At 37.2% G+C, this 9,866-nt stretch overlaps 1 protein-coding gene across 3 annotated transcripts; it reads left to right on the top strand.

Annotated features, from left to right (window-relative positions):
• The first annotated feature begins 880 nt into the window (after positions 1–880).
• On the top strand, positions 881–9,022 carry LOC132615125 (U-box domain-containing protein 35-like). 3 transcript variants are annotated; one of them, XM_060329700.1, is made up of 11 exons: positions 881–978; positions 2,509–2,627; positions 2,759–2,877; positions 3,368–3,582; positions 3,663–3,711; positions 5,485–5,743; positions 6,329–6,430; positions 6,507–6,935; positions 7,093–7,851; positions 8,387–8,471; positions 8,771–9,022. In XM_060329700.1, exons 1-11 carry the CDS (start codon positions 957–959, stop codon positions 8,785–8,787), a joined length of 2,175 nt encoding a protein of 724 aa, XP_060185683.1. In that variant the 5' UTR covers positions 881–956; the 3' UTR covers positions 8,788–9,022. The 3 variants fall into 3 exon arrangements, with proteins under 3 accessions (XP_060185683.1, XP_060185682.1, XP_060185681.1); XM_060329699.1 differs by lacking the exon at positions 881–978 and adding an exon at positions 985–1,348 and having other exon boundaries at positions 5,569–5,743; XM_060329698.1 differs by lacking the exon at positions 881–978 and adding an exon at positions 985–1,348.
• The last annotated feature ends 844 nt before the right edge of the window (positions 9,023–9,866 follow it).

The following is a 9,866-nucleotide window of genomic DNA, read 5'->3' as shown; positions in this document are numbered from 1 at the left end:
GTCTCTTAGTTTAGTAACTTCCCATGTTGCCTGTCAATGAGGTTGCTTACTGCTTTCTATAACTGAATTCTCTATGATTAATGGATAGCAGTTATGTGGAAAGAAACTTCCCTTAATTTGGGGAATTTATAAATACTATTCAGTACTTATTACTTTCGTTTTTTATGTTGTTTTTTCATTTTGCCATTTAATGTTATTCTTTTAATCTTAAATGAAGGAATTTTTTTAAGACAATTATATTTTAACTTATGACATATATCAAATATATACTATACAATATAATCATGTACAATAATATATTTACCTACATATATACATCCACAAAATGTGATATAATAATGAAAAAAGTAATTTTACCTAAATTTAAATATTTAGTGAAGTTTAATATTTCTAAATAATGAAAATTAGAGGAAAATATATTTGAATTTTCTTTTTGGGAAATATTTCGATGTAAAAGAAATTTTTTAGCGTAATGTTGTTATGGTACTTTATATTTTCATAAGATTACATCATGGTTTGAACTTTTGATTTCATTTTTTAAATAAAAGTTTTCTAAAATATATCTAAGATGAGATTATAAACTTAAATTTTTAATTATCCGGGTTTAGTAAATTTGAAGATATCTTTAGCTGTTGCAAAAAAATTACTTTTTAAATTATTTGAATGTTCAAGAATTGTTTTTTAAAATATTTTGTAACTCTACATAAAGTTTTTGGCAACAGCGCGAGGCACTGGCCGGTTTACAAGTTTAGTAATAATAACTTAGGAGCGAGAAAAACAAAATTGTGACACTGCTACATTAGATAGGCAACATTTGGAAACTTGACACAGCTTTTCCGGAAGGATACATCAATTTTATTTTTCCTAAATTAATTTAATATTACAAAAATGGGATAAAGGCAAAAACTGGCCCATACAACGAGACACACACAGTGGAGACATTTTCGATTCTTCCCATGTTGAGCAAACAATTCGCAGGTTGTTACAGCATTTTTCTTGTACGGTTCTCAACACACTTATCCAAACAATCACTTTGAAGAAAATTCACTTGGAAAAAATCCCATGTAGGGAAAGAGAAGTGTTAGCAAAGAAACAAAGAGGGAACTTTGACATATGTGATGCATGTTTTGTAAGTTAAGACTATTCAAAAGGGAAAAAATGTGGCTCCCAAGTAATAAGGGAAGCCCTGCAAACAAAAAGGGCAATAATGGGAATGGTGTAGTTGCACTTGCTATTGACAAAGATAAAGGAAGCCAATATGCTATTAAATGGGCCACTGAGAATTTGGTTAATAGAGGCCAAACTCTTGTTCTTATTCATGTTGTCACCAAGCCTACCTCTTCTTCCTGTATGCATCTCTCTCTCTATATATGTAAATATTATATGTGTGCATGTGTGTGTGTTGGTAGGTTTCCCTTAAAACCAATTCTTCTTTTGTCATTTGTGGGTGCGTGTAGATGTTTGAAATGAGGCAGGAGGTGAATAAATTAATGATTTTGAGAAAGTCCATAAGTGGAAAAAGGGAATTGAGATTTGGGTTTCTTTTTAGTAATTTAGGGGTCGTTTGGTAGCTGTTTAGGAGCTAAGTTATTTATGTATTAAAGGATGCATAAGGAATACCATGTTTGTTAGCATTCTTTTGCTATGTATAAGCTTCAACACATCTAATTAGGTGTTTAGTTTGCAATTTAGAAAACCGCATAACTAAGACATGTATAAGTTAGGAGGGAATCTATGTATTATTTTATGCAAGATAGAAGAGTGGAATAACTAATACATGAATAACTAAATTCTACATAACTAATCACTGCAGAAAATAATATACATAAGTTCCCTCGTAACTAATCTCTGCATTACTAATACCTGCATAATTCTAACCAGCTACCAAATGACCCCTTAGGTTATATTCCCTCGTTTCAATTTATGTGAACTTATTTCCTTATTAGTCCGTGCCAATAAGAATGACCTTTTTTGTATATTTAAAAATAATTTACCTCTATGCAATGATTTATAGCCACACCAAATATATATGACTCATTTAACACCACAAGTTTAAAAGTCTTCTCTTCTTTCTTAAACTCTGCACCCAGTCAAATAGGTTTGCATAAATTGAGACGGAGGGAGTACATTTTATTGTGGGGCATATAGGTGCTTAGCTGCCAAGATCAAGAAATATGTGATGATCGTAAGTTGTGTAGACTGTAGATCTTTTTTTCCCATCCATCGTTGCCTTTAATGGTCCTAGGTGGCCGGCCTTGTTTGAGTATTTCATTGGACGTGTAATCTACAAAATAGTGATATTGCTGCATTTGCTTATGTAATTTCACCAATTAGAGCTACTGGTTAACTTTTAGGTTGAGCTAGAAATAATCTCTGCTTTTGTATTTGATTTTAAGTTTTTCCCGTTTGGTTTACTTGAAAGAGTTGGTACATCATTAGTATACAGCTTGGATTCCTAATGATGTAAAGAGATGTTAGCTAACAAACGTCAAATTTATTAATATGCAGATGGAAACTGTGGTGGTGTTCACGTTGTAGATGGAAATTTATCTGCACATGGGCAAAATCTTGAGAAACAAACCAAAGAATTGTTTCTTACTTTCCATTGCTTTTGTACACGTAAAGATGTAAGCATTTTCAATATCCATGAGAATCTCTAGCATTTAATATGGAATAAGTAAATGAGAATACTAATGCATTTGCTACTCCAACACATGATTCAAGATCTTCTCTTCTGTTTTTGTTTTGCTTTGAACAGATTCGTTGCTTGGACGTTATACTTGAAGACTCAGATGTAGCAAAAGCACTGACAGAATATGTGTCTAGTGCTGCGATCCAGAACTTGGTTCTTGGAGCATCTAGGCATGGCTTTATCAGGTCAGATCTTCTAGATTGAGCACAATAACCAAGTGGCAAATGGAAATATAATGCATTCCCCTCCCCTTCTCATCATGAGAATGGTTCAACTTAGTAAAATTTGAGTAGACTAGCTTACTATAAAGTACAACCAAGAAGGGACGTGGTATGATAGTTATAGAATAACTAAGGTGTTTCAATGCCTGCAAATCGATTTAAGCATCCGTGATCCAACATTATGTTGAGATCCTCAGAAAAAAGTAATTAAGTTGACATGTCCATGATTGGTCATATTCGTAATGTGATCATCCACAAACCGTCAATCAGTAAATTTGATAACTAAGAGCACCTAAGTTCCATTTGCATATCTATAGCAATGTCTAACATATCAAAGTAAACAAGAAGACATTGTATTTGATAATCGTTCAGTCTTTGTCATTAAAAACATTAAAAGCTGACACTTTTCCTAGCGGGTCTTATATAAACACTAACACAAGTATATATGGCACAGACGGTTGAAGGTTACAGATATACCCAGCACTGTGTCAAAGGGAGCACCAGATTTCTGCACTGTTTACGTCATCTCAAAGTCAAAGATCTCTTCTGTAAAAAATGCTTCTCGCCCAGCCCCTATGGCATCGCCTCTTTATAAGCAAATACAGCAATTGGAAGACCAAGTTAATAGTGGTGGTTGTACCCCTACCGCACGTAGCAAGGCGATCCATGGTATGACATGTTTTTGCCACAATGACTTTACTTAACGTCAAAATTTTTGTTTTAACTTACCTTGTCTACTACATGTGCAGCTGGATCACAACGCCGGTCATTCATAACTGATGAGAGCAAAATAGTTGGGTAAGTTCCAAGAAAGACCTGCTATTATTCTGAATCCTTAATGGTCTTTCAGATTGTGTTTGTATTCTGAAGTCAAAACTTAAGAAGTTAGCTTGATGGCTAGAAGCATAAAACAACAACAACAATAACATACCCAGTGAACTCCCATAATGTGGGGTCTGGAGAGGGTAAAGTGTACGCAGACCTTACCCCCACCTTGAGAGGTAGGGAGGTTGTTTCCGAAAGACCCTCAGCTCAAGAGAAAACAAGACAAAAGAGTCAGATAAGAACAAGCATATCAGAATAATGTGAAAAATAAGAAATAACAAGAGCGAAGAGCCAACAAATATAAGCAGAATCACAGGACAATAAACGATAGAGCAAAACTACGACCACTGGTGTGAGAGAATAAGTGAGAGAGTCTCTACTAGCCTTCCTAGCCTTCTACCCTAATCTGAGTCCTCCACAACCTCCTATCTAAGTTCATGTCCTCGGTAAGCTGAAACTGCGCCATGTCGTGTCTAATCACCTCTCCTTAATACTTTTTTGGCCTATCTCTACCTCTCCTAAGACCGTCCATAGCCAACCTCTCACACCTCCGCACTGGGGCATCTGTGTCTCTCCTCTTCACATGCCTAAACCATCTCAGTCTAGCTTCCCGCATCTTGTCCTCCACCGATGCCACTCCCACCTTGTCCCGGATGTCTTTATTCCTAATTCTATCTCTCCTAGTGTGCCCACACATCCACCGCAACATTCTCATTTCCGCCACTTTCATCTTCTGCACATGAGAGTTCTTGACTGGCCAACATTCTGCCCCGTACAACAAAGTCGGTCTGACCACCACTTTGTAGAACTTGCCCTTAAGTTTTGGTGACACTTTCTTGTCACACAGCACTCCAGAAGCGAGCTTCCATTTCATCCACCCTGCACCAATACGATGAGTGATATCATCGTCGATATCCCCATTTCCTTGTATAATAGACCCAAGGTACTTGAAACTTTCTTTCTTTTGGACGACCTGGGTACCAAGCCTCACTTTCACATCAGCCTCATTTGGTACGCCAGTGAACCTGCACTCCATGTACTCCGTCTTGATCCTACTCATCTTAAATCCTTTAGACTCCAGCGTCTGCCTCCAACCCTCTAGCTTAGCGTTAACTCCGCTACGAGTCTCGTCAATCAAGACTATGTTATCCGCGAACAACATACACCATGGCACCTCACCTTGAATTTTTCACATCAATCCATCAATTACCAAGGAAAATAGAAACGGGCTAAGAGCTGATCCCTGATGCAAAGACGGCTAGAAGCATCTCCTCAAAAATTTGACTGAATGAATCATCTGAACTCGGCAATTAGCGGAAAGCAAAGGGCCTGTATTATTTCACCTGGCTTCAATTGATTTTTCTGAACTACTCAGTTTCACTAATAAATTTAGTGTTTGGGTATCAAAAAGAATCAATTTTTAGAGCTTTTACTTCGATAAAATTGACGATTTCAATTAATCTTGTTAGAATTAGTTTCTTGTATAATTAGAATAATCTAAATCAAACAGATGACGTATTTTAGTGGATCCGCTTCTATTCTATCCTCTTTCTTATGTTTCTGGTTAATGATTAATGTGAAGTAACTCTACCTCCCCACTCCTTTTGCTCCAAAAGAAAAAGATGTCCAGCTTAATAACTGAAATTTGCATAATATCAGAGAAGAATCTGGTAGAAATTGTATGTAGATCACCCTATGGTTTTGATGATATGTATACACGCTAAACGCAGCAAGTTTTGGAAGCAGGTCACCATTTGATAGACGAAGAGTCCTCCCTTCCAGGATTTTTTCTGACCTTTCTGAAGCAGATACTGACTTATCATTCGTTAGCTCTGGTAGGCCAAGCACTGATCATACTTCTTCCATGCTGTATGATGGCCTGGATACTGGCCGTATGTCACAAATATCATCAAGTTCAGATAGTAGCTTTGGGTCAGAGCGCTTGGGAGCTAGGGGGAGTGAGCTCAGTTCTTTCAATGACTTCTCACAATCCTCCTTTGAAACTGTAAGTTTACCTCTTTGTATGGAAACAGGTAGACAAGTAACTTCTTCAGGAAACACTTAAACCTTTACGATAAATCTATCCTTAATACAATATATTGTGGTTTACAGCTCAATTACCCTTTTTGATTAGTCTTGATTCACGTCATGAGTCTGTATAGGGAGGACTGAAAGCAACAAAGCTAGGAGAATAGTAAGTTGAGCCTAGGAAGCGTGATGCATAGCCACCTATTTCTTTACTGATGTTCAATTATGTAGGAGCTCATACAGAAGCATGGTGCATTTTAACAAACTAGTTTTTGGCTATACGCTCTAATACTAGTACTAAGGGGTAAAACGGTTATTTATGGCACTGATAAAAGTAGGAATTCTACAATTTCAGTAGAGAAGACCTTATACTCTAACATCTAGTACTGAATAAAAGAAATGATTTAGAATATACTAGTTGATTCAAATGGCAAAAGCTGCATACTAGTCTTCAGGTTAAAACTTTTAAGGGATTTCCATTTTATATTTTGATGTTTTTATTGTTAATGTCACTGTTAAGTAGTATGTCATCAGTATTAACATCAGTGTTGAAAATTGAAAGGATGATGGAGAGGGTGAAATGAGAAGGCTAAAGATGGAGCTTCAGAGGACAATGGACTTGTACAGTACAGCATGCAAGGAAGCGCTGACAGCGAAACAGAAGGTTATATTGATATCTTGTCATACTTTTAGAAGGGATACGACAGGATAATTTTTTTATATGCCACATGTATGTGTAGTCAGTGGAGCTCAATCTTTGGAGGGTGGAAGAAGAAAAGAGATTGGAGGAGGCTCGTCTTGCAGAGGAAGCTGCAAAGGTAGCAGCAGAGAAGGAGAGAGATAAATGTAGGGTTGCCATGGAAACTGCGGAAGCAGCTCAGAGACTTGCCGAATTAGAAGCAAAAAGAAGGGTAGATGCTGAAATGCAAGCCCATAAAGAAGCAGAGGAGAAGGAGAAAGCATTGATGAACATAGGACAAGGTGATTTCAGATATAGGAGGTACAGCATTGAAGAAATTGAAGAGGCAACACAATATTTCTCCGATTCTCTCAAGATTGGAGAAGGGGGATATGGTCCTGTCTACAAATGTTATCTTGATCACACACCAGTAGCAGTTAAGGTCTTACGTCCAGACGCAGCACAAGGAAGATCTCAATTTCAGCAAGAGGTACGGCCCCGTAATAATGTTTGGTTTCTATACTCCTACACCTAATACTTCATGGATGTTTATGAAGCTAAAAGTGCAGTTTATATATATCTTCTGGGAGCCTAAGAAATGACAGTGTTGACTATTTTAAGTTATTTTCTCTGTAAATCTAACACAGGTAGAAGTCCTGAATCGTATGAGGCATCCTAATATGGTACTACTTCTTGGAGCTTGCCCAGAATATGGGTGCTTGGTATATGAGTACATGGCAAAGGGAAGCCTAGAGGAACGCCTCATGCGACGTGGTGATAAACCTGCACTGTCATGGCAGCTTAGATTTCGTATTGCAGCGGAGATCGCCACTGGCTTGCTCTTTCTGCACCAGACCAAGCCAGAACCTCTGGTGCACCGTGACCTCAAACCTGGCAACATTCTTCTTGACCATAATTTTGTAACCAAGATTAGTGATGTTGGACTTTCAAGGCTTATCCCTGCTTCTACTGCTGAAGAGGTAACACAATACAGGATGACATCTGCAGCCGGCACGTTCTGCTACATTGATCCAGAGTATCAACAAACAGGCATGCTTGGGGTTAAATCTGACGTTTATTCCTTAGGAATCCTTCTTCTACAATTAATAACAGCCAAGCCACCAATGGGCATAACTCATTATGTGTCTCGATCCATTGAGAGGGGAGAGCTTAAAGAGGCCCTAGATCCTTCTGTTCCTGATTGGCCAATCGAAGAGACCTTCAATTTTGCAAAGCTAGCAATCCAATGTGCAGAACTGAGACGCAAGGACAGGCCAGACCTGGGCAAAGTCGTCTTGCCCGAGCTTAATCATTTGAAAGCATTGGCAGAAGAAAATATGGGTCACTTGGTGGTGGGTGGCAGTGCTTGCCCCTCCCCCAGCCACAGCCAAGCATCTATATCACAGGCAAGTTGGTCATTCTCAGAAGAATAATTCTTCTATATCTCAGTTTTAAGCTCCTTCCATTTTAATTTGTTTGTCTTACTTCCCTTTTTAGTCCGTTACAAAAAAAAAATGCCTCTTTCCTTTTTGGAAACTCTTTAATTCCAACTTTCAACATAGCATGTTTAGGACCACAAGATTAAATGACATTTTGGTACATTCTACGCATCTTTAGATTAAGACCACATGATTCAAAAGTCTTCTTTACTTTCTTAAACTCCGTGCCAAGTCAAAACCAGGCAAACAAATTGAAATGGGGAGAGTAATTTATTCTACTGAACCTAATCCATAGCTAGTATTTACTTGGTTGTTGAGATAGGAATATTTGACTTCGCAACCAAGTTATTGTTAAAACTTGTTTGAGAATGAACTCCATCTAGTAGCATGTAACATATGCTGCGGACCTAACATTCATTAAGCATAGTTCCTAGTCCTATATCATGCTAACGGTTTGTGAAAAAGCATGGAAGTTTTGACATAATACGAGCATGGTCAGCAGGAAATGTCAAGTGACCCTCAAGGGCATTCCGGATTTAGCACAAAAAGTGCTTCAACTCCATCTTCTTCACGAGAAAAACAATCAGGTACTTCAATGTTGTATCTTATTGGTACAAGGAAAATCAAAGTACTAGGAGGTTCACTTTCTTGCATCTTTTTTTCCGCGAAGTGTGACAAAAGCAGTTAAAATATTCACAAGACAGACTTTCCTTCAAATTTAAAAAGATCACAGAAATTTTGAAAGAAATTGACTTCTTATTTCAGGTGTCTTTTTCCTTGCATAACAGCATGCAAGAAATTTTTTATTTTTTCTTTTTCCTTACTCAAATTTCTTGTATCTTTCTCTATCTTTTGGAAGTGGAGCTGACCCCTCTTTATTGTGCAGGATCAGGGGACGAATAATTTTAGTCAGTTAGTACATAAATAATCTAGAGTACCAACTGCAGTTGTTTGTTATTCTTCTGTTGTATATAGAAGGATCGAAAGCTCGGGCTTGGATGCCATCGAAGCTTATCACTGCTTACCGTGACTTTGTTGTATGTCATGTTCAATTTTTGTCAGATTCCACAGGCAGAGTGTTGTAAAACTCAATTAATTTGGAATTGAGACGTAGTTGATTGGGCAGACTATCAAATAATATTTGCATTACAACTTGTAAATAGCCATTAACTTTATGGTAGTGCCAGCACTTCATTTCCAAGTGAACAGTGAGCCCTAGACTTCTAAATAACAGTTCTAGTGGATGTTCACTTAATTGAGTTCTTGAATAATCTGAATTGTCAACAAGAATTGCTTGATAATAATATACTGGAATAATTGTCTTGTAAATCCAAGTTTTCCACTTCTCGACCCTGGTGGAAAAAAAAAACTGTCCCTTGATACGAAAGAGACATTTTTTTCTCTAGTTTCTTCTTAGATTTTCTTTTTTTCTTTTTGCATGTGAAGTTGACAAGATCTATGAATTTAGCGCCAAATACATTTACAATCCCTGTGGTTTGACAAAGGGAGGTTAGTGTTAAGGTACCTAACATAAGGGTGGTCTTTGAAATCTTCCCTGATTATTATTTAGTAGTGTGGGACGTGTGAACAGTATGTGGTATTTTCTCACTTGTGGCCTGCACTCTCTTTCTTCCTCTGTACTCTTTTTCCGTCTTTCTTCTTTCTCTTCATTCCATGATTTCCTTCTCTTTTCTCTAAATTTAGTCCTCCCTAGTTTCGTCATTCTTTTGTTCTTCATTTAGATGAAATCAGGCCAAGAGATATGAATTGGAGTTTGTTACTGTTGAAACTACGCCTCAAAAGCTGGAGATTAATTGCACTTCCTGTTGTAATTCAAAATATAGCTCAAAAGTAGGATTAAGTTCAAATAAATAAGCTGCAATATTGTGCGAAATTTGATTTTTCTGTTGCAGATTTTTTAGGCTATAACTGTTGGAGATAATATTCAACATATTTTACTCTTTTGCTTTAGGTTTTTGAGT

This window comes from Lycium barbarum, chromosome 10 (genome assembly GCF_019175385.1).
Source record: "Lycium barbarum isolate Lr01 chromosome 10, ASM1917538v2, whole genome shotgun sequence".
Classification (NCBI taxonomy): Eukaryota; Viridiplantae; Streptophyta; class Magnoliopsida; order Solanales; family Solanaceae; genus Lycium; species Lycium barbarum.
Note: the sequence above shows the minus strand (reverse complement) of the source record. Positions and strands in the feature narration are given on the sequence as shown.

Bases quoted from the DNA above. Each gene is read 5' to 3' on its own strand.
- LOC132615125 (XM_060329698.1), top strand. From the start codon at position 1,123: ATGTTTTGTAAGTTAAGACTATTCAAAAGGGAAAAAATGTGGCTCCCA. The intron at 1,349-2,508 runs GTATGCATCTCT...ATTAATATGCAG, and splicing joins CAAGCCTACCTCTTCTTCCT to ATGGAAACTGTGGTGGTGTT. The intron at 6,431-6,506 runs GTTATATTGATA...ATGTATGTGTAG, and splicing joins CGCTGACAGCGAAACAGAAG to TCAGTGGAGCTCAATCTTTG.